Source organism: Nothobranchius furzeri, chromosome 4 (genome assembly GCF_043380555.1).
Source record: "Nothobranchius furzeri strain GRZ-AD chromosome 4, NfurGRZ-RIMD1, whole genome shotgun sequence".
Classification (NCBI taxonomy): Eukaryota; Metazoa; Chordata; class Actinopteri; order Cyprinodontiformes; family Nothobranchiidae; genus Nothobranchius; species Nothobranchius furzeri.
This window is the reverse complement of record NC_091744.1, coordinates 9,848,907-9,870,569: the sequence shown is the minus strand read 5'-3', so window position 1 is coordinate 9,870,569 and position 21,663 is coordinate 9,848,907. Positions and strand designations below refer to the sequence as shown.

At 41.9% G+C, this 21,663-nt stretch overlaps 1 protein-coding gene across 3 annotated transcripts in view; it reads right to left on the bottom strand.

Moving 5' to 3' along the window:
- The window catches only part of nr3c2 (nuclear receptor subfamily 3, group C, member 2), a 150,913-nt gene extending 138,755 nt beyond the window's left edge, over positions 1–12,158 (bottom strand). For 2 of the 3 annotated variants that reach the window (XM_054743648.2, XM_070550072.1), the window contains exons 1-2: positions 11,479–11,697; positions 8,520–10,325 (exon numbers count right to left, since the gene is read on the bottom strand). In XM_054743648.2, the coding sequence (XP_054599623.1) occupies positions 8,520–10,306 (1,787 nt within the window). In that variant the 5' untranslated portion in view covers positions 10,307–10,325; positions 11,479–11,697. Of the gene's footprint in view, positions 1–8,519; positions 10,326–11,478; positions 11,698–12,060 lie in introns of those variants that run through there. The other variant, XM_070550071.1, reaches the window with a different exon arrangement.
- Positions 12,159–21,663: the final 9,505 nt, after the last annotated feature.

The following is a 21,663-nucleotide window of genomic DNA, read 5'->3' as shown; positions in this document are numbered from 1 at the left end:
AGTATCGAAAATTGGTACCGTTAAGTACCGGTATCGATTCCTAGGTACCGGGAATTAGTACCGGATCGATTCAAATGTCAAAGGTACCCATCCCTATGTGTGTATGTATGTATGTATGTATGTATGTATGTATGTATGTATGTATGTATGTATGTATGTATGTGTGTATGTGTGTATGTGCCTTTTAAAGTCATGATTCAGCTTCAGAGGTTTTGTGCACTGATAACATTTTTAGCATGAAAATAAGGTGGAAAATGTTTAGATATCGGCTATAAAAATAGACCCGAAATAATCGACAGTATATATCAGCATTGGTATTGGCAAAAGAAAAACCAATATCAGCCTGTATTTGATAAAGTGCCTTCTAAAGCCCTGGAACCCCCAAAGTGCTTTACAACACAATCAGTCATTCACCCACTCACACACTCATTCACACCCTGGTGGTGATGAGCTACATTGTAGCCACAGCTGTCCTGGGGCGCATTGACAGAGGCGAGTCTGCCGTTCACAGGCGCCACCGGTCCCTCAGACCACCACCAACAGGCAAGGGGGGTTAAGTGTCTTGCCCAAGAACACAACAACAGCAATGGACTTAGCGGGGCTCAAACCTGCAACCTTCTGATTACGGGGTGAGCATTTAACTCCTGTAGTAGATCAGTAAGGTTTCATCAAGCCTTTTGTGTGTTGAAAATGCTTCAAGAATTTGATTAAGCTCCCTATAATAAAACTCTGATACGAGGCTGCAGCTTTTGAGACAACAAACTCCATCAATCACTCTGATCAAACGGGAGATATCCACAATACCAACGGATGTTTATTTGTTGGTCTGCAAGACACAACGGCAGAAGGAAACTGCTTTTACACAAGTCTATAAATCTATTAGGCAGCTATTAATTATTGAATGGAAATATAAAGCTACTTCTTTGGAGCAGCAACATGAGACTCAAAACAAGCTCAACAACAACATTTTAAACCTGGGTAGCTGCTGACTGTTGGACTAACTCTCACTATTGATGACTCCTTCCAAACCACCCACACCCGTCCACAATGGGCTACCCTGAAGACAGAAGTGAACAGTTCTACTGAAGGCTTTATGTAATAGGAAAGGTTTCTCTCTGTGTGTGTGTGTGTGTGTGTGTGTGTGTGTGTGTGTGTGTGTGTGTGTGTGTGTGTGTGTGTGTGTGTGTGTGTGTGTGTGTGTGTGTGTGTAGGCATACTTTTTTGTCTGAAATGATGGCAGAATTTCTTATGAACCAAGACTTTCATGATGAGCATCACTGGACGTAAATTGAAACTGGATTAAATTTGAGATGGCCACCAAAGCTAGCATACGTTAGCAAACACAAACTTTTACATATATATTATTTTAAGATTTGATATTGTAGTTTGTAACTATCATAACCAACAAACACTGAAAGAGTAACACATTTTGCAACATCTTACTTACAGAATTTGCCTTTAAAGCTAAAATGGCAAATCAAGCTAGCTTAAAACACTTTTTCATGCCTCTTAACGTTCTAAAATAGTATGGTTATAAATATATGGTGGAGATAAGAAAAAAATGAAGTGGTTCCTTTGCATTTGTCTAAAAATCTCAGCCAATAACACGGCTCTGTCCAAAACCATCATTTGGACCATCAGGTTGTCTGTCTCACTGAACCACCGCGCCTCCGCATTTACCTGGGTCCTTCATTTATTACGGACTCGTGTATTTAGCAAAAGAACACCACTGGTGTGACAGGTTCTCTGCTCAATAATATCAGAGAAGGAGAAACAGCCGGCTGCTACCACTCCAACTTTAGTACTAACTACCAGAGTCCAAAAAGAACATCATCAGGAACACAGTTTACTCTTCAGATATTCAACTGAAGCATTTAAGACTAAATCTGAGTGCTAAAAAAAAATCTTTTTTTTTTTTGTTATATTGCGGTGAATGTTGTTTTAATACCTAAAGTGGAAATCTGGAGTTTTTTTCTCAGAAGGCATCATAAAGAGGCAGAATAAATGCTCTGTAAACATAAGCCCCTCTCGCTACTTTCACCATCATGGCTGGAAGCAACATCTCGTTTGTGAGCACACACCGCTACCTGGCCATCAGAGCTAAAACACATTGTTTTATAATTAATATTCTCACATTATTCTGGGGTTGGTCGTGACCCCACAGGTCACGTGCCGCAGCTTCCTTACTGAAGCCTGAAAGCAAATTTTCGCACACACTCCGTTATTGACATTTGTATGTTAATGGATGTGGAACTCTAATGGCTAATGATGAGCGGCACTCAATTCAAATTGCACTGTGGTTCTACGGGACAGGGGGCAGACTAGGAAAAGTAAAAAAAAATTATGTATATCACAGTAAGACTGTCTTTTGCAGATTTATTTTTAAAAATCATACATAATTCCTGAAAGAGGGAACACTCCTGATTGCTGCTTTAACCGACATAAATATCCTCCATCAATATGGATGAGATGCTGTCAGTGTTTAATTCTGACATGAAACCCAACAGTTGATGTGAATTCCTTCAAGGAATGCTAGGCTTTTAATGCTGAATTATTCAATTCACTGTTTTGCACATAAGGGTCAATTTTGTTTCTTGTGATACATACAGAAGCAGGCCTTCCATTTCCCATACAAAGTTATAATATTACAGCTATTAGTGGAACATAAGGCGCTTCGTTCCTCTTGAAAATGACCGTAACAGTCTGCTAACTGAACACTTGGCAGCATCCATCCTCAATAAACTCAGTCCCATTGCCTTTATTAAATATAAATTGTTTCTGCCCTCCAAGATGCATTATTTTTACCAACACAAAGTACAGCAGTGAGACAATTATTTTATTTATAAATGCAATTTTCTTACGAGTGCATGGAAATACTTATAATCAGCTACCAGGTGACTTTATTGTCTTTATAGAGTGAAAGTCGTATCAACTTGAAACTTTAGGCTCAGAAGAGCAACAAAAAGCAAACAACTAAAAAGTCTACCCATCACTTCAAGTTTGCAAGCTAAGTTCTTGAGAAGTTTAGCCGAGTGAAGTGAGCATTCACCACTTAATTACTACTATATAATTAAATATTCACCAGCCCACAAAGGAACGTGAATAATTAAAGCACTTGCATTCAAGACAGCATCGTTGCCACAGTGTTAGGTCTACTGACCCAAAGTCATTTCTCAGCCCCTTCACCTGTAACATCCTTCGAAAAACTGAAAGAAGCATCTGTCCGCTTTATAGTCAAGAACCCATGATGCACCGGGAGCCCCTGTGCATGCCTGGTGTTGGGATTTAATTGGATATTAGTATCCAGCAGTGTCTGAATTAATCTAATCATTTCCATCCATTAATTTAGTGGAGGAACATACAATTAGAGCCCTATTAGTGTTCTCTCAGGAGTATGTCTTTTCATCCCTCTGCAGAACATTGAGAGTTGGATAAAGTCCAGCGTGAAGCATTTTTTTCCCCCCTCGCTCGAATCGGCGGCTTCCTCTCGATGTCAAGTTACAGAATTTGGTTACAGGCAAAAAAGCAAGGAAACTGCCAATCCATCGTAAGACGCTTGTGTTTCCATGGCTAGAAGAGAGGTGAAAAGTTTTAATGAGAAAACTAGAATTCAGGATTTTAGGATTTTTCAGCTCAGGGTGGAATAGCAGAAACGTTACAAGGAATACGGAAGCAGATGTCTGATGAAGTAGAGCTTAGAGATTGGATCGGGCAGTAAAAAATATAATTCAGATCTTTGATCTTGATGTGGCCTGTTTAAACTGTACCACAACTGTTTTCAGATCCATGCAATGTAGACACAGTAGATACAGTCACCATGCAATCTTCTATAATCAATTTAATGTTTCATTTGCATCTACTTTCATTTAAATATATCCCTAAATTAACTATTTTACAAAAGTTTTCCCCTTTTCCTCCATCTTATTTTTTTTATTGCAAGTACAACTTAAAACGTTTTATAATCCAGGCTGCTCAGAAAAAAAAGCATGTTTAATTAAATCCTTAACAGAGGAAGCCAAAGTCAGAAGAAAAAGACGAGTCAGGGGATTTAACACTCTGTCATCCAAAGCCTCAGTGGAAGAAGAGTTCTAGTTGTGCTTTTATTGATTGCTGGATATTCCTCCCTATGGGTGTAGGAACAGGGTGTTGTGTAATCAAAAGCTGGACAGTACCACAGACTTCCCTGTCCTTTAAAATCCTGGACAAGTCGTATCAAGACATTTAAACCAAGACCAGCTGTCACTACTGATGTGACAAGTCCCTGAAAGTAAGCAGCAACCATGCACACACACAAAAAATGTTTCTGCTTCCTACCAGTGACATATCTGGATCTATATATGGTATATGTTTGTGTGTATCATAGATGCATTGTGGTAGATTGTGTGGTGATGCCATATACTTATACACACACACACACACACATATATATATATATATATATATATATATATATATATATATTCATACAAATTTTTTAGGTTTGTCTGCCTCCCTGCCTTTACTACACCGCTGCCATGCAGCCCACCTCTTCCTGTCATCCTGTCTGACATTAGGGCTAAGCTGGATCTCATTAGGACCAAGGTGGCAGTGATCCCGTCAACATCGCTTTGGCTCCTGCCAAATGGGTTAGCCTCCAAGGTAACGGGGCTGCATCGGTCTCCACAGAGCCACAGGCCTTGTTATGGCACATGCACAAACACAGAGGCGGAGTAACTACTCTCTAGACAAGTGTGCAGCGAACATATAAAGCTGAATAAACATGTCAAACTGAAAGGATAGAAAAATCGTGATAAGGTGACGTGTTTTATAAATAAACCCAGACTGAGCCGGCACCGAGTTGTTTGTTCATAACAGACATGTTAGGGACATAAAATAAAATGATCAATAATAGACAAGTGTTTTTTTATGATAATTAACACATCTGATTATCTAGCTGTCACATCTAGAGTTTTTTTGAAAAAAAAAAATCCAAAATACTGACATGCCCGTTTATGAGAAGACCAAAATCAGTCATTCTTTCTGACTTTCTACTGCTTTTGCAGTAAGAGGGTCATTAAATCACAGACACTCATTACCAAAGGCAAATGATCACCAGTGTCTCAGTTACAAGAGCTTTGAAACCCAATAATACCGTAACTACCTACCTACCTATGGTCAAAATCAATAAACCAGTCAATCTCACAGCAAGTCACTGCTTTAATTTTCATGTAAGGCGCCATGGCAATTTTGAACTGCGATTTTTTATTTTTACTCTTTAGCTGTTAGCCGTGTTGCGATGCTAACCCTAGCTGCTTTCACATACACAGTTACAACATGTGGAGATTTGGTTTCTGCCATTATCTTAGTTTCTGTTCTTCACAGTAACAGTACCTAATTAAATTCATAGCAACAATGCTGAAGTAAAAACCAACAAATCAGTTGCAGAAGATAAAAGCCACAGCAGAAGAGATGGCTGGTGAAGTCCAAGTTTAAATGTAGGGATAAAACACTGAAGGAGTCGGACTTTCTGTCAATCACACTTCTAAATTCAACAGTGGCTGAGCACAGCAAGTCATTTTCCTTCACCTTAATTAATAAAAAGCAAAAGCAATCAGAAAAAGGTGAAGGAAAATGTTAGATCCAACTGGTAAATCTCCAATTTAGTGAGACACCACAATGATGAACTCAGTTGGGACTAATTACACAACTGCATCCTACAGAAGCACATAGAGACAGCGCTTGTAGTGCTTGTAGCATCCGGGTTTTTATCAACAAGAAATTATTATTTGTTTCCAAATCACGAAAGATTGTCTTCTTCGCACCCTATTGATGGGCCAGTGATAGTCATATTAAAGTATCTTTCCGGAGTTTTCCACTTTCAGAAGTTATGTATGATTTTTCAGAAACCCATAAAAGTGATTATCTTATCATGTACTGTGATAAAATGTAAGCGATACGTCTTTTTTATTTTTTGCTAAGCTCACCCCCCGCTCTGCAGAGCTCCGTACAATAGGAAACTGAATAGCGTTAGACTGCCGCTCACATGCTTCAAATTTAAGGAGTATCTCAGCTGATGCAGAGTTGATGAACTTTTCCCAGACAAGTAAGTCTCTAAAATATAAATATATGAGAACACAACATGACATGAGAATACTACTCGTAAAACAACGTGTTTTAACTCTGTTTGTCGGCTACAGATGGACATAAATAAACAAGAAACGTAAAGTCGCCCTCTTGAAAAACGGAAAGAGAAATTACTTGGGAGATATACTTTTCAGCCACTAGATGGTGCCATCGGATAAAAGAAAAACTCCGGAAAGAGACTTTAAAGGAGTTGTTAACATGTTTAAGCAATACATTTGCAGTGCGCTCTACTAGCAATGAATGCCTTGCAGGCAGCACTCAGGGCACAAAAAAGCCCAAACCCCATATGACATCAGAGCTGTGCTTTGAACGGGACGATGTTGAGTTATTTCCTGATATTTAGGCCTCGAATTGGATAAAAGCAATGCAACTCTACCACTAACTGCTTGTTTGGGGATCTGAATGTTTTATCTCCACAAATAAGCCTAAAGGAGCTTCTGCCATGTGTTTGAGTTGCTAATGCTAGCAGTTAGCTTCGGTTGAAAGAGACGTTCTTTGCTGATTTTGGACACCAACACAACGACAACCTTCCCTGTCGTGAGTCAAGTCCAATTCACAGTATGATGTAGATCTGTCAGGCTTTTCAAATCCTAGATTTTCATCGTCTATTTTCTAAGGGGAGCCCAAGTCACGCCCATCTACTTTTGGACCATGCAAGTAAATGGGTCTAAAAACGCTACTTTCCAATCCCGTTTGTTATGTGCCATGGATTTCACATAGGATATCTGTGAATTTTAAAGACACATTGATACAAGAAAGTGCTTATTTTTGAAAGGGTGGGGCTAACGTTATTTTAGGTTTTGTGTGAAAATGCGTCCAGGACTACAAATGAACATCACTAAATTGACGTCACTGAACCAGACACAGAGAAAAGCAGAGGAAATTGGCTGTAAGTTTAGCAAACAAATCCGTCATCCAGGAGGAACAAACCACCATAAATCTGGCTATGTGGTGAGTAGCAGCTACACTAGGGGAAAGTAGATTGTGTGGTGACGCCATATTTGTGAAGTAACAATGTCTAATTTGTAATTATAGCAATAATAAATGTCTACAAGCTGATAAATCTCAAAGTACGTGACAGGCGTGGTCGAAACACACATCATTACGTTTCATTTAAATGGAAGTACAACATCTGTGTGATCCATGGTGTAAGGCAAAGCAGATTAGAAAATAGCTCTTATCGCCCCTTTGACTTGCATTCATTTATTCATTCTTCTGGGGACCCATGAGCCGACCGGAAAGGGAGGAGATCTAGGCTCCCTATCAGAAGCTAATGCAGGAGTTAGGTGTAGGAGACCATTTTGAATTTTTTTTATTTGAATTTGAATTTATTTATTTTAACGGGACAATGCATATTACTGAACATACAAGACGTAAATATACCAGAATTAGCAAAGCTAGTTTCCATCCGTAGTCCCATGTACATAAGGAACAGACATTACTATTTAAAACAAGGTTAAAACATACAAAATAAGAATTAAAAACAAGGATAGCTAAAATATGTGAATAACATAACTCCTTATATTCCCCATACGTGCTACAAAAAGAATCAAATTCAGACATGAGGCATATAATTAGATTTCAAGGATAAAACGACAAGAAGAAGAAATATCGATAAAACCAGATGATTAATGTTTTCATGTTCTGCCTGCATTAAAAACCCAGAGTAACCAATTATGATCATTCTTTTTTTTTCAGTCAATCACTCCTTTAATTTAAAACTCCTCACTGAACCACAAAACCCAATTTTATTAGAAATGAAGTGATGCAACTACTGCTAAAATACATCAACAAAATTATCGTGTTTTATGATCCAGATTATTGCTTTAAAATTAACCCTGGTTAATCACTTTGATAATACTCTAAAATGCAAGTGGACCAGACATTTGCTGGCACACAACAACTGCAGCTAAGATCCACTTTCCAAACTGGTAACAGTTACTGACACCCCACCCACCACCAGGAATGTTTTTTCATCTGCCACGCTCATAAAATAAGCTGCCAGGTTCACTAGTTTGGAAACATAATTGTGTAATGATCAATCATTCATAGGTTATGATGCTTCCAATAGCTAGAACCTATAAAAACACAGATATTTGATTTAGACAAAGTGTTAGTGAAAAACCCCGATAACAAACCAATAAATGCTGTTATTTGATAGGAGCTAAACTTTGCCTCTGATTTGCAGTAGACCACGAGGTGATACTATGTAAACAGAAAATGTTTTGCTATGATGCTGCAACAACTTTGACCCAAGCCCTGTTCTTTAATTCCCACAGCAAACAGCCAACCCTTTCTAAGACCTGGTGTGGTTATTTTTTTGTCTTTCTGACTAAATTTAGATTAATACACTGAATCATCAAAGAGAGGGGCTAACTACACATGTTTTCTCTTACCTGGAAATGCTGTCAGTGATGCAGTTCTGGCCCGAGTATCCCTCACCTCTGCTCGATAGAGACCCCTGTGACATGCCTGGTCGAGATTTCCACGACTCCATTAATGCCGTCACAGGTGAAATTAGATTCAACAATGGGTTGGACTGGTCCCTGACATTGTGCCGGGTGAATGACATTGTTCCCTGCGCTCCAATCTGGTAATGGAACGAGTGTCCTCCGGAATTAACTCCAACAATGGCGGATGCTGACATGCTGTTATTCTCCTGGTAATAGCTGCCATCGGTGGACTCCTGCTTAACCCCTTTAGACATGATGCTGGAAAACATGTCGGCCTCATAGTTCCCATTCACAGAGGACACAGGGGGTCCCAAGATCCCAGAAAGACTGTATTCATCGATGTTATTCCTCAGGGACAGATATGTTGTCTCAGAAGCAGGGAAGAGACCAAGAGATGGTGACTGCTCACCATAGGGCTGCTGATTCATACACTCTTCGTTTTTGTTTGGTTCAGTCTTGATCTGTGTGACAAAAGGTGTGCAGCTTGTGTTACAATTGGAGCTGCCTAAACACATGCTCCTGAAGTCCGTTCCAGGCTCATTCTTAATGTACTTCACCATGCCCATCTGGTCTAAACCAACGCTGAACACTTCCCCATCCACCATCTCTACTTTGGGGAACTCAAAGCTCTTGAAGTCCGTGTCTTTAGCTATCCCTGCTGCTTCTGGGCTGTTAGTGTCATTCTGCACTAAACCCAGTCCACCAGCAGGACTAGACACCGGAAACCCAGTAGAGGAGGGATTCTCTGGACTGCTGATAGACATAGGGCCCCCTGTGGCAGGACTGGAGATGGAGGGTCTACTGTTATTGGCTGTGCCCGTACAGCTGACACCTGTAGGGCTTGAAACCGATGACCTAATGTTGCACGTTGTGCTGCAAGATGGAGATCTCACACTGCTCATGCTCTGAGGGCTGGACATGGGGGACCTCATGACATTAAGGGGGCTGGTGAGTGGCGGTGACCCAACTGTGCTGGACTCCACAGGGCTACACGTGGCTGAATTCCTCCGCTTGATGTTGGCCAGAGTTGCTGCGCATGAAGTCTGGCTTCCAGGACTACTGGCAGAGGAGCATAGTGGTCCAAAGCATGTGGGAGGACTGGTGGTAGACGACACCATATTGTTACTCCCTCCAGGGCTGGAAATGCAGCTGGAGGTTTTGGGACTGCAGGACAGAGAGGAAGCAAGCATAGATGCTGAGCTAACTGGAGTCCCAGTGGTGCATTCTCTGGGATTGGTGCTAGTCTGCTGGAAACCAAACGCCTGTGACTTAGAGCTCTTTTTGGAGCCACATTGGTTTTCTTCTAGAGGTCGTCCACAAGCAGGATAAAGCTTTCCTGTGCTGCCTCCGTGTTGGCTAAAAGCAAAGTCAGCCTCCCTGGCAGCGTTCATATACAGGCCCATCGACTCAGCCACAGTCTTGGAAAGTTCCTTGGAGTCCATTTCCCGCTTATGACCAAGCAGGGAATTGTTGAAGTGTGGGAGAACAAATGGCTGGTTCTGGCTGAGTTGGGGCATTGGCTGCTCCTGCTTCTTGGTCTTATTGTCTTTAATGTCAGCAGTCGGGCTTCCAGCAGGGCAGCTGACGTTGACCATGTCCATCAGGATATCGCTGCTGGTCAGACTCGAATCCTCAGTGCTGCGGCAGTACTCCATGGTGCTGGGGGATTGAGACCATTTATTCTCAGAGTCGCCGCCATCGAAAAAGCTTTGGTACCCTTTAGTCTCCATTTCTCACTCATTGATTCATCTAGTAGGCATCAAAACAAGAAAAGTATCATTAGCTAAGATACATCTGTGTATATGACAAGATGGCTGATGCAACATTAATTCAGCACAATCAATTATGGTTTTAGAAATAATAATTATCAGATGTGTGAGGGTAAAAGATAAGGCTGAAAAACGCATGACGTGCATTCATTTCCAAGTTGGGACCTTATTTTTCCCTATGTGCAGTTCAGTAATTAACAAAACCACCTTGTAAAGGGTTAACTTCCCCATGTGATGTCGCTTGGGCCCTTGTCGTTGTCTGAAAGCCCACCTCATCTGCGCCTCTATTGGACAGCTGAGTCAGAAATCCATCAGCTCCATCAGGCCAGTCAGGGATTGGACAGAAAGCTGCCACTCAATAGTTACTGCCTCTTGCCACCACGACCGAGCAGCGACGCCGACACAACATAAAATGTTTGAGGCGCACAAGCGTCAAAGCGAGATACGCAACAATTCCACAGATTAGCCTTGTTTGCAACAACAAAGCGTCACTTTAAGGTGGTTTTTGCACTCAGATCATGCATGCTTCAGTGCACACTTCGAGCCTCAGAGCAAAGAGTTAAAGTGAGTCCAGCTGAAAACTAAATTCCCACCACTGCACATGTGCAGAGTAGCTGATAAACATCCGTCCTCCATTCTCTTTTTATAACCCTTAAGGTTGCTAATAGACATATTTATACATATATAATAAAACTGATGGTGTTTTGGTTATACCACCATATGAAGCAGTTGCCTCTATACAAGTCTATACTTGTCCATTTTTTGCGCAGAAATTAAAGCAAGAGCTTAAAATTTCATGCAGCTGAAGTTCTTTTTTGTGCAGGTTTTAAAGCGAAACTGACCCGAGCACATCGACAGAAACCCCTTAACTCACTTTTGAGCATCAATAAATTCCACACCGTATCTTTAGATTGTTGCAGAAACCTGAAAATCTATTAAAAAGTATGATTTCTGTGCGTTTTTTACGCAGTTCGATTAAACTTCTGAGCGAGTTTTGCATCACAACTTGATTTTTTTCTCTATAATTTATTATCACAGAGGGAAAGTCAAGAGTTTGCACGAAGCTTTATCTTCTGGAGACAGCGCGAAATTAAAACGCACAGAGAAACACCGAGCTCAGTCCTTTACCTTACCTTAATTACGACATTCAGAGTTGTCAGGTGGCTGTGTTGCTGGGTAGCGTTAATCCAAGAGGGGGGAAAAAACAAGACAGGTCAAACTAAGTGAATAAATATGAGGAAATGTGCTCCGTCTACTGTTTCCAACACAGAGCTGTCAGTTTGACAGCTAGACACACTGGAGGAGAAGTCTGCTGCGCATTATCACTAGTAATCCTCCACACAGCGAGCTGCTGCTCCTAACCAGGACGAGCCACAGCAATGGGTCCGGCCGACAGCGACACATAATCTCACATGAGGGCTGTCAGGTCGCGCAGATCTGGAGAGGAGGAGGAGGATGGGGGGTGGTGCATTTACAAAAACAAACAAACAAACAAAATAAAAGAGTAATAAAAACAAACGGAGGAGTCGGTCGGACTTGCAGTCAGAGCGACGTCATCCTGTGCACATGGACCCTCCTACCGCAACGAGGAAGGGGGGAGGAGGGGCTCACCGCGCAGGTAGACGGAGAGAGTGTGGAAATAGGGCACCGGTTTCTGAGTGCGGTGTTCGAAACAAACAAGTAAATAAAGGGAACTCACGTGACGTCTCACTGACCTTTTCACAACAGCTCCTCCGTTCTTAATCTCCTACAAAGTGTTTCATTTGTTTGTTTGATCGTTATTTACAGGCAAGCGCGCCCGCGGTCACGTGATTCAATGGCGTAGGTCAGAAGACTCAAACAATTAACAATGGAGTTTATGCAACCCACAAGTACAGGGAGAGGGGTCTATAACCATTATCTCCACTAGGTGGCGCACATTTTCTACTTCAATTCAAGGAGCAAAATGTGATGCAGTTCGTGCCATTTTAACACCCAAAATACATTTAAACACCTTGTTTTTAAATATATGAACCCATAAACCACTTTTTGAGCATTTCAAGAAAATAAAATAATCATTCAGTCATAATAATAAATAGAAATCTTTACCTATAATCTCTTGCAAGTGTATATCCGGACAATACAGCTGGCAGCTCCACTATGTGTTCAAACTGTTTAAAAGTTGCATGTACTGCACAAATGTGTTCGTATAAATATCAACTATGGAAAAATCAAAACAATGAGCATTAAAAACTAAAATGCCTCCAGCTGATCCAAAAATGCTGCTGACAGAGTTCTGATGGGAGCATCACTTCACTGACCCTTTGTAAAAATAAGAATTTTATTTTCTTTTTGGGTTTTTTTCCTATCATGCAAACATCTGGAAGATCAAGCTTCATCCTAGATTGTGTTGTCCCATGCTTTCTCAACATGTGTTTTTAAAAGAGGAACTAGGCAGTTTTTGCTTGCAAACAAAAAAAAAAGGAGTTTTGGCTTGCTTTTAGCACTCCCTTGTGTCTGTTTGTTGAACCGAAAGCAAAACGTATCCCCTCACTGTGTTTATCTTTTAAATACCTTAATCTAACAGTTGAAATGTTGCCCAGCCTTCCTTAGTGTCTACAGGAGTGATTCACTAAATCGTACTAATCAGCTGTGTTCATGACCTAAAACATGCTGGAACCAGACTGCAGCGCATGGATGTCAGCTCCTTTTTTTCTGACAGAGCTGTGCTTTTATTTCTCTTGTCCAACCAGCTTCCATTTTTTATCAACCCTGTCCACTTTTAAGACCAAAACATTTCTTTTGGATTAATCTTATATTTAGAATTAGCTTGTGTTATCCTGCCTTATCCCGTGGTAGACTGCTGGAGGATGTATTGAAGACGTGTCCTCCCTTTGCTGCCCTGAAACCCTTTTATCTTTGCTTATCTTCCATAGAAATGAAAACAACCCTTATGAACTGGTGCCATATGAAGGTAAATGGACTCAACTGAAAACAAACCAAAAATAAGTTTTCCTTGTATTTATTTATATGCTCTTAAAAGTAAATTGTGATCCAAACAATTGGATTCTTTTTTCAGAAAGTACTGATTGATAACAGAAAAATGAGTCTAATGCATAAGAGAAATAAATACCCACACTTTGGTCAAACTCCATCGGACAAACCCAACTTAAATTTCTGCAACTAAGACAAGCTGAAATCAGCTGAAAGCTCCATGATAACATCCAAAGAGAAAGCAAAACATGTCTTTATTTATCTACAACACGAAGGGTTGTGACTCCCTCATTCAGCTGTAAACTGTTATTTACATTTTTCTGCTTATGTCTTCTTGGACCAACATGAGTTCAGACTTTGATTTTATTTATTTTTTCCAGCAACAGCCAATAATCAGTTTAATCTCTGGACTTGTCAGTCACACTCTGTAGGGTTTCACGTGGCTGCATCCGAGCCTGTGTGTAGGATATAAGCTGTGAAAGTGGAGTTCTGTGTCGCTTTTCACTGCTTGTCTCGGTTCTCCTACCCAGCATTTAGTAACTGCTCAAGCAAGGCAGCAATTTATTCAGCAAAGTCATTCAGGCAAGTTAAAATAAAAAATAAACAGTCATTCTTAGACTTTTTGGTTAGTTGTGTGTATACTGTAGCACAACATAGCTTGGCAGTGTAAATTGTTAGTTCTCTTAAATCCGTTAAAGCTTTTAAGCCATTTCAGACAAATCACTTATAATTACAATAAATTGAAAATGCCGAATTTAGCCAAATACAGACATCCTTTAAAGAGAAGCATGCTCCTTTCAGATGAGTGATTGCTATGATTAGAAGCAGGCTTCCTCTGGAGTTTATACACATAGCTGACAACTCCAGAAGCTGGAAAGGCCAACCGCATACCACCGAGGTGCATGCTGAGCCTCGTGGGGACAGGTGAATTGGAGCGTGATAAAGCTGAAGCAAAACACTCGTCAATCCAGCGGCAGGCCTGGTCCCCATCCTGTGTGGTAATTACTGGGTTAATTTCAATCAAAAGAAAAAAAGCCTTCGTTTCTATACTTTCAGGCGTTTGTTTCGGTTCAGGATTTTCATTTTTATGGGTATTTTTACCTGAAATGAATAAGAAACAATGTAGAGTCTTATGAAGCACTCCTTAAGCCAACTCTCGCTTCTGGTCACTACCATTCTCCTCAGCCCTTAAGTCACATCCTGTTTACTTTAGGAGTTTACAGGTTGGAACTGTGTCCACATGTGAGACTAGTCCGGCTTTGGTTTTGTTTGTAGTGTAGCACAGGTACATAGTTCAGCGTGTGAACTGACCAGAACAACCCAACAAGGTGGTGGTCAGGATGTGTTAAAATGCTGTGCCAGATCTAAAGGGAATACATAGAAATTTTTAATGGTGTGGAACACTGATTTTTTTTTTAAATCTTACTTTTGGTTATATTTTTCACTCCAAGTTTTTCATGCAGACTGAACATGAAAATATTGTCCTACACTCCTGCATTAGCTTCTGATAGACAATAGATGATGAAATGCTAGGATTTGAAATTCCTGACAGATCTATGTCACACTGTCACTTAACATTCATGGACTCACCCATATTGACTTGCATATGGATGACATATGGAGAAGGCTGCTATTAGTTTAGCATCCAGGAGACAGCTGAGAATGTCTCGGCTAGTAGAAGCTAACCGTAAGCATTAACAACTCCACCACACAGCAGAACTCATTCAGGATTCTGTAATTTGCGAAGATAAAACGTAAATGTTGCAAATCAGTGGTAGAGTACAGTTGCTGTGCCAGTCAGAGGCCAGATGTCCAAAAATCAGAAAATAAAGTTAAAATTAAAGTCCCACTAGTTCTCACACACACTGATGTGTGTGCGAAATTTGTTATCCGCATTTGCCCCATCACCTGGGGGAGCGGTAAGCTGCAGACACAGCTGCACTTTGGTGCTTTGGAACCATTTGGTGGTTTAACGCCGGGGACACACCGGCCGCCGAAGCGCTGCGAAGTGCTGGGAGCAAGGGCGTCAGTTTGTTTTCAGAATTGCTGGGGACAATAACCATACACTTGAGTGGGGTTTAAAAATTGCTGGGGACAATAAAGTAGGCTAGCACAGGGGTCGGCGGCTCTGGAGCCGCATGCGGCTCTTCCATCCATCTGATGCGGCTCTCTGTGCTTGTAAAATAATGAATGGATATTTAAATTAAAAGCTTTATATTTTACTGCATTAATTTTACATCTGTATGCCAATTCTAAATGTAAAGATTGTCTGCGTAAACCTGAACAGGTCCAACCCGGTCTTACTGTGAGACCGGGTTGACGCGTCATGCTTGTGTGTAATCATAGGCGCTTCCTGAGCTGGAGGATGTCAGATTCTGGGCTTCTCCTCAGACAGGTTCCTGGATGCGTCGCCACATTGGAGACAGGAACAAGCACTATTCAGCCAAAGTTTCATAATCAGGTGTGGCAGTGTGAGTCCTGTCACAGTATCCCGATAGATAATGCGCCCTGGCTACTTGGCCAAGAGGATGTCCCTTTGGCTGACTGGTTAGAGTGTATGACTCTCACCCGGGAGTCTGGGGATCGAATCCCGCCCGGGTCCTCGTTTCTCCACTGTGCCACGTATTGACGGATAAACTCAAGGATGTTGGTTGTTTTGAAAGAATTACCCCGAAGCACACTGATGCGCATGGATGAGCTGACATTTTAATCAATACGCACATCGCAGAGGTAACTTGATTTCCATCAGAACATCAGAGCTTTATGCTGGACACTGTGTTCAGCGCGGCTCGGAGCGCCCACGGTGGACAGTGGGCTGAAGATCTGAGGGGTTCGCAGCGCAGCGCAGAACCACGGTGCATGCGGCAAGATTTCCTCCCACTGAAGCGTTCTGGAAACCCAGTCTCTCTGAGGGATGTCACTTGGAAAAATGTTCTTTTTATGAAATTATGAAACTTTGGCTGAACAGCGCTTGTTCCCGTCTCTAATATGGAGACGCATTACGCATCCAGTCTGAGGCAGAATAGCTCTTCAGCTCATAAAACACCTGTAGAGACATTTGATTACGCACAAAGTTTATGTGGAGCAGAAGCGGTCGGGCCACGGCAGGTGAAATGTTCCTAGCCTACATGAAGTGTAACATTAATATGTTACTGGACACGCTGGTCTGGTTGGTTAGACCAGTGTTTGAAGTGGAAAACACACACACACACACACACACACACACACACACACACACACACACACACACACACACACACACACACACACCAATTAAAATAATGCTGATAGCGTGGACTAATAATAATAATAATAATAATACATTTTATTTAAAAGCGCCTTTCAGGACACCCAAGGTCACTTTACACAAAACACGTAATAAAATACAATAAAACAATAATAAAACCCAAAGAAGAAAAAACAGAGAGAAACATTTCAATAAAATCAGAGGTTGTAGGCAGATTTAAACATGTGTGTTTTGAGTTTTGTTTTGAAAAGGGTAAAACCGTCGACGTTCCTGATGTCTGGGGGAAGTGAGTTCCAGAGTCGAGGAGCAGAGCGGCTGAAAGCTCTGCTCCCCATGGTAGCGAGACGGGCAGAAGGAACCGCAAGATGGATGGAAGAAGAAGATCTGAGAGAACGGGATGGGGTGTGAATACTTATAAGGTCTGAGATATATGGAGGAGAGAGGTTGTGGATTGCTTTGAAGGTATGGAGGAGAATTTTGAAAATCGACCTGAATTTAACTGGGAGCCAGTGAAGCTGTTGGAGAACCGGGGTGATGTGGTGAAAGGAAGGGGTTCTGGTGATAATACGGGCTGCTGAATTCTGGACCAGTTGCAGTTTATGAAGGAGTTTGTTGGGAAGACCATAAAGAAGTGAATTGCAATAGTCGATACGGGAGGTGACGAGGCTGTGGACGAGAATGGCGACAGTGTGAGGGGTCAGTGAGGGGCGGAGACGGTTTATGGAACGTAGATGGAAGTATGCTGACCGAATTAAGCTATTAATGTGAGCCTGAAAAGAAAGTGAGCTGTTGAGAATGACACCCAGACTCTTGACATGAGGTGAGGGGGAGACTGTGGCGCTGTCAATAGTTAAAGAAAAGCTGTCAGATGTTGAGAGGGTGGAGTTAGTGCCAACAAGAAGAAGTTCAGTTTTATTGCCGTTGAGTTTGAGGAAATTAGACTAGAAATTAGACTAGAAGCCAGGTGATGGTTTACGTATTTAAATGATGATCAGGCTGCTGTAAAATGTAATCTCCATCCACATCCAGACACAATTATCCTCTATTCTTTCTCTAGTTGCTCTGCTCTTGTCTGGGCTGACGTAGCTGATGGCGCGCGCGGCGCGCCTAACTAGCGGCTGATGCACATTTTACGCATTTGGAGAGGTGGGCTGGATGCTTTATTTTACTGGAAGATGGTCCACTTAACGCACAGGTGTAGACTATTTATTAATGACAAATGAATGAAAAATATATTGTGAGTTTTTACTTCATATTTTATAAATAAAAATGACGGGGGAAAACACTTATGATGTCTTTTTAAACTAAATTTTCCAGCGCACCTGCCTGCTTCACTAAGTCTCTGCTTATTAAGGTTCGTCCAGAATTACCGTGGCCCACCCAAAAATGAAAACCTGGCGTCGCGCCTGTTATAAACCTCTGCAAATTGTTGTTCTTCAATTTATCAAACTCAGACTTTGTACAGCTAATGTCAAGATGTAAAATTATGAATTCAGTCGAGCTCTTCCGTCCCTCCCTCTCCTGCTCTCCTGGAAACCCGACATCGGCTGTCAGAAGCGGGAGGTGAAGAAGGAGATGAGGCAAACAGAGTGAGTGCGACGTAAAGAAACCAGACTGGTGTGGAGGTGAGCAAAACAGCTGGAAAAGTGTGGGTGTTGAATCCCCCACGGGTGAGACGCCCATGCGAGCGACCAGTACCGGCTGCTGTCACCTGGTTGTGAGCAGCTCTCTGCTGTCTGAGGGTAGGCCCCGCCCACAACGCTGCGGCCGCTGTGGCTCCCAGTGTTTTCTTTACTGTGGGAAACGGGTAATAATGGCTCTTTGATGGGAACAGGTTGCCGACCCCTGGTATAAGATCTGAGCTGGTAAAACAAAAATCCTCATCAGCAGGCTTTTTTTAAAGTGGGGGGGACACAGCTGCCAATCACAAATTTTGCCGGGGACATGTCCCCAGCGTCCCCGGTTAAAATGACGCCTATGGCTGGGAGGCGAAGCGCTCACGAAATTCGGCCGCTGCTCGCTGCTCCTCAGTTTAGACCAGACGCTTGTTTCTCCGCTCCGGTCGAGGCGCGCCCCGTCGTTTTTCTTTTAACCACTTGGTGTCCTCTATTTCCTCTCTGCCGTTTCTCTGCTCTTTTCCTCTACACCCCACTCCCCCTTGCAGTTTGTGTGTGTGTTTGTACGTGTGTGTGAACCTATGGTGTGAACCAAATGTTAATAGCTGGCCTGCGACTTTCTGCCTCTCTGTCCTGTTTGCTCCGGTTGAAAGACACCCAAAACCACACCCCCTTCACGTGGTCACACACACAAGTTTGCTGTGTGTGTGTGTTTGTGTGGTTTTTATGCAGTTGAATATTGCGGAATTGTATTTTGAAATGCTTTATTTTGTTAAATTTACCGGCCTGCCTCTTGTGTCTAGGTTTGACTTCCTGCCAGAATTGACGCGGTTCACCCGCGGCCCGCAAAAACAAATAGAGCAGACTCTGAAACGATCGCTGCACGGCACGGGCTGGAGCGTCGGCGCGCGCAGTGTTTTGCGGCCCTTGTGGTCTACAGAATAGGAGAACAAGGGCGCCGAATGAAGGCGGTCCCCATTTTGCAGCGCTTCGCGGTGCTTCGGCAGCCGGTGTGTCCCCGGCGTAACCCCCAATCCAACCCCTTAATGCTGACTGCCAAGCAGGGAGGCATTGGGTTCCATTATTTTAAGTCTTTGGTATGACCGGACCAGGAATCGAACCCTGATGTCCTAGTCTCAGGGCGGACACTCTACCACTGGGCCACTGAGACTCCAAACCCTGTCGTCCGAAGCTGCTTTCTCCTCCAGCTGAATTCTTTGTGCCTAAACAGGCGGCTTTTTTCCCCCCAGAGCATGACTTCTGCCTGATTTATACTTCTCCATCAGCTCCGCAAGGGAGACACGCACATGCATTGACAGAGATGTTTTGCTCTCGGACTTCTCCATCACTTGGGGAGTGTTGTAAAGTTATTCCTCGCCAGGACAACAGAGGGCGTAGCCCTTTTCTGTGGTATCATGCCACCATTGCTCTCATGTATCTGGTCCATGATAGTGTATTTACTAATGTGTTTATATGTTTCAGAGATTTTATAGCGCGGATTAATTTGTTCTTTATTCTCCTCCACCCATTTGTGCGGTCGCTATCTCTAAATCATGCTCTAAACCCACATTTCGATATTTTTGTCCACAAGGAAAATGTTTGCTCTGTATTTTATAACCCTTTCAGTCACGGGTGAATAAAAGTTCATATTTTTGGACGTTTTTCTGCCACGCATTCTTCAATCTGTTCCGGGTCAGCTGCTAAATATCTTTTTACTTTTTGACAGGGCAATGACGGTGCTGTTGAAAATTTACAGGAAGCTGCATCCTGACCATTCACAAGTTTGCGGTCTCTGGCACTTTTGATGGATATTTAAAAATTTGGGCACGTCTCCATCACCCTCTGTGAGCCTCTTAGAGAGCCCTTGCGCTTACGCATAATGGCGTTATCTGTCTCCGCACCGGCCAGATGGAGAATCAGCCTTTGCAAGGCATTCATTCCTACTAGAGACCACTGCAAATGTACTGATTCAAATGTTCCCATAAGGGTCATTGTGTGAGAATGCAAATGCTCACAACAGTCAGTTTGGATTTGCATAACGTTGGCATAACTAATAAAGCTGGTGAGTGAAAAGGCATATGTTCTTTCTGATGAACGATATCACTAATATTGTTTAAAACCTGACTCACCAACTGTCATTAGGAGTGGTCTGTAATGACTGCGGCTGAGCTCACTCCAGAATCAAAAACGCATGAAGCCCTCGATCTTTCAAACACTTTAAAGCGATGATGTTTATTTTCCCTGGTAATAGGGGGCAGTACATACCTAAATTATTGCAAGCAAACAGTATTTTTGTGTTCAAGTAAGACCTTACCAACGGACGGCCATTAGGGTCAAATCAGTTACAAATCAGTAAATACATTTTATCCTCACGGGTTCTCATAGAAGGAAACATGGCGTCAAATATGGCGTCACCTGGAGTCGCCATATGTGTATTTTAGACCTGATTTTTTATGGTTGTATGTTACAATATTTTTCCACAGCTGGGCATCATTTTATTCATTTTAAAAAAATGTCAATGAATATTTCCAGAGATTAACTACTCATGGTGTCTTTAAGGTGAGCTTGAGATCCCTTCTTACAGCATTGTTTGATGTGTGAAATGACCAGAGTGGAATTTGGGGGATTGGTTTATCTACCACTAATTTGGGTGTGCAGTGGGACAAAATAGAGCTGTTGTCAAAAATGTGACTCGCAGTGCGGAACCACTGACATTGCAAAGAGTTCTCTTTGGAATGGGTGAATTACAAAGAGCAAATCAACAAGGGTCATTTGGCCATTAATATACCAACGTTGTATAAAAACAGAGCACTAACTGATTTTGGACCCATCTATTCACTTTCTTTGCAGCAATGCTAATCCTTTGCATTTTCCACTTCCCTTTATTGTTTTACTAACCCTAACCCCATATGTCCATGCACAAGCTTCATTTTGACCCTTTTTTCACCAGTTCTCTATAGTTGGCTCTCTTTGATCAGTTTATACAGATTTGAACACTCCACCCAATCCCTAAAATAAATTATCCATTCAAGCCACAAAATTCCTACAAACTCCTTTCCTCTTTCCTATGGGTCATGTGATTTGTATGAGACAAACCTACCTTTAAAGGCAGCTTCTACTATCTATCATGTTTATATACTTTGTAGACTTTGTTTTTATGTGGTATAAAACATTTTTTGAATTGATAAATAATGTAGAAAATCTGGTTTTATTCATTTTGGCTGATGCATTTACAGAGTTGGCCAGGATATGCAGACATTTCTGGAACACTGATTGAATAACCCCACAGTTGGTTGATAAGAGTCTTGCCAATGAAGGTCAGACATGAAAAAATATCCTATTGAATTTTAAGTAGCGTTGCTATGGCAACTGGTATGTTTTGACAGTGTAGGCAGGTAGCTCATGGAAAAGGGCTCTAGGCTATGCAGTAATAATAAAAATTGCATGTAATTATTTTCTTAATATACTCTGCTAAAGTTATA